General features: G+C 45.0%; 1 protein-coding gene across 1 annotated transcript in view; it reads left to right on the top strand.

Moving 5' to 3' along the window:
* Positions 1-172: 172 nt before the first annotated feature.
* The window catches only part of LOC116389293 (solute carrier family 66 member 2), a gene marked incomplete at its 5' end in the record, with an annotated part of 39,723 nt that continues 36,940 nt past the window's right edge, over positions 173-2,955 (top strand). Inside the window, one exon of the mRNA XM_031857896.1 lies at positions 173-311. Coding sequence (XP_031713756.1) covers positions 173-311 — 139 coding nt within the window. The remainder of the gene's footprint in view (positions 312-2,955) is intronic.

Here is a 2,955-nt window from a genome sequence, read left to right as displayed (position 1 = left end):
TATATGTGTATGTATATATGTGTATGTATATATGTGTATGTATATATGTATATGTATATGTATATGTATATGTATATGTATATTTATATATATTTATGTGTGTGTGTGTTTATTCGCTCCTACATCAACTCGGTAAAGTCTGTAATGTGTTCGGTGTTTTGGTTGTGTCCTTTGCAGGATAGGGAAGCAGTTTGAGCTCACCCTGCTGCTGCAGAGTGTGGTGATGATCCTCACCATGTTTGCCATGCTCCACCTCTGCTGTACGGTCCAAAACACAAACCGAGTGAGCACCAAGCAACACCGACTCTCAGGTAACCAGCGTTGCTCCGAAAACCATCTTGACCGACAACGAACGACATAATCCCCGTCATGTAACAGCAGTAGTTAGAAATCATTTCAGGGTAGCAAACGACATATCCAGCATGCTGCTTCACCCCGTCAGCACTTTAGGTGTCAAGTGCTTCAGCTCCTACTTCTTGCCAAAAGAGGGTGCCATTGGAATACCTTCACTGGCAAGGCTGCTGTTTTCACAGTGCCTCACCTGACTGCCACTTATTTACCAGTTATCTGATATCCACTTGCCATATTCTTGATTGAAAAGTTACGTAAAGGCTCCTTGTGTCCAGTCGTTAACCAGTGCGCAGAAGCATTTAGTTTATGTTAAAGCCTGAATGGTAATTAAACTGTGGAATAGATATTAGGATATGTAAGACAGTCCAAAGCATAAATGTCCTATGGATGTATTAGCTTCTGTAATGTCACACGAGAGATTAGTCTATTCTGGGCACGACTGTGTGTGTGTGTGTGTGTGTGTGTGTGTGTGTGTGTCTATGTCTGTGAGTGCAGAGGGAGGAAGCACATCCGAGATTATTTTCAGGGTCACTCTTTATAGGGTGCTGTCTTTTATGGGTAATTGTATTTTTATTCGCAATCAACTCGCTCGAGTTGATTGCTTTTGCAAATGGGCAGACAGAAACTCAATCTAAGTGCAATTTTTTCTAAGATAACAGCCTACGGAGGGAAACTGAACGATGGGATCTTGTAGTACTCTGATCATGCAGAGCAGAGCGCGTTATTGAAGACATCAATTATGATCAGTGTTTGATTTTATGTCCATTGGTTTGCAAGGAGGGGAATGTTTCTTTATAAAGCGAAACAGAACGCGGGCCCGCTGTCGGCGGCAATTGATCCTCAAAGTGGGACGAGAGATTGCGTGTGTTTGGGCGTAAGAGTAAGGATCATCTTCAGCTTTGGCATCTGTGCTTCCCTTGTCTCGGCAAAGAGCTGGTGTATTACTCACCGCGAGCCCACGCTTTAACTTTTTACATGGTGAATAGAATCATTTATGACGACTAGTGGTGGATCGGCTGCGGGTGGTTTCCATAGGCTTTGTGTCTATCTGTGCCCAGTATTTGTACACATGTTGCAAACACACTGGACAATAAGTCTGCCTGTGAGCCATGTGTGTCCTCTATGTTCAACAGGCTCATACAGAGATAGACGATTAAGAGTAATGCAGCTCAAATGTTCACATGTGAGTTTGGCCGTTATGACCCCCCCAGCTACTAAAACACAGCATGACCACCCTCTCACATTAAGAGCCCCCCCCCTTCTCTTTCCGAAGGACGGGCCTGAGGTCCGGTTTCACAGAGCTCGGGTACGACTGGCGATGGTGGGGTCAGGACAAGAATAGATCAGTCTTTCGTCCCAACTGTGCGCTCCCTCCCTCCCTCCAACGCTAAGTCTTTCCAACAGATCAGGGTCATCATCTCTATGTAAAGTAGTTTCCTTCCCCCCAAGGTGCATGTTGGCGTGATTTCAAAGTATTTTTGAAGATCTTTCACGCTGAGCTCTCTCTCCGCTCATTTCTCCACTACCCACCCAGCACCCTTCTCTCTCTGCCCTTTATCTTCATCTTCTCCCGCCTCCCTTCTTTGTTTTCCCCCACCTTCCTCCACGGCCCTTCTTCTCTTATCTCTCTTCTTTCTGTCCTTCTGTTGCTGTTTCGTCTCCCACCTCTTCTCCTCCACTTCCTGCCCCTCACTCGACATCTGAGACTGACGTGTGCCATGCCAGGGTCCTCTCTGATCCGGTGGCCTGCCTGCCAACACCTGTTCCCTACTTACTGACCTCATTTTCCACTTCCTAAAGACACAGACACACGCATAAGAAAAACACAAACTCGATGAGCAAGTGAAATTAAGAATTACTCGTCACTTATCTGTGCAACTCATGGATACGCTGTTGATTCCTTTACTTGGAACCTTGTGTTGTTGCCGATTGTGCTGATTTCCTCAGCCTCCACCTGCTCTGGTTCCTTTTTCCATTCTCCCCATGTGTGTATTGCGGAATGTGCTGCCATCTACATCTGGCATAGTGCCTTTATTCATGTCGGGTTCAACCAAGCTTTTTTTTTACTGGATCCCTTTCTGACGGGTGCAGGGTGTGGTCCACAAGGAAGCAAACGTTGGGGTTGTAATGTTATATCACACATGTGTCAGCGAGGTATTTTATCTTCACTGTTTTCTTGTTAGCAATGCAAGAACACCAGCAATGATGTTATCACGACGTGAACACACATCTTCTTGTATCGCATTCTGACTCGCACAGTCTGATTGGAAGCGATCACACGCCGGCTTTTCAGGTTAGACAACACTGCCTTGTGTGAAGTCCCCTAACACACACACACTGTACATTTATACACACATAGTTGAGGCAACACATAGCTGGGTTTAACATTGTAAATGATGCACACTGATTGGTTTTTATTTTCAAGTGTTTTATTGAAGTGACAACTGAGAGAGAATCAACACGATGAGACCGGAATTTAATTCTCCCGCGAGGTCACCTTCATTATCATTATTGAGTGTGAGGAGATATGGACTGGGTGAATTGAATGTTTTTTATTTGTGTGTGTGTGTGTGTGTGTGTGTGTGTGTGTGTGTGTGTGTGTGT

Source organism: Anarrhichthys ocellatus, unplaced genomic scaffold (genome assembly GCF_004355925.1).
Source record: "Anarrhichthys ocellatus isolate YVR2014 unplaced genomic scaffold, GSC_Weel_1.0 scaffold2, whole genome shotgun sequence".
Lineage (NCBI taxonomy): Eukaryota > Metazoa > Chordata > Actinopteri > Perciformes > Anarhichadidae > Anarrhichthys > Anarrhichthys ocellatus.
This window is presented reverse-complemented; position numbering and strand designations above follow the sequence as displayed.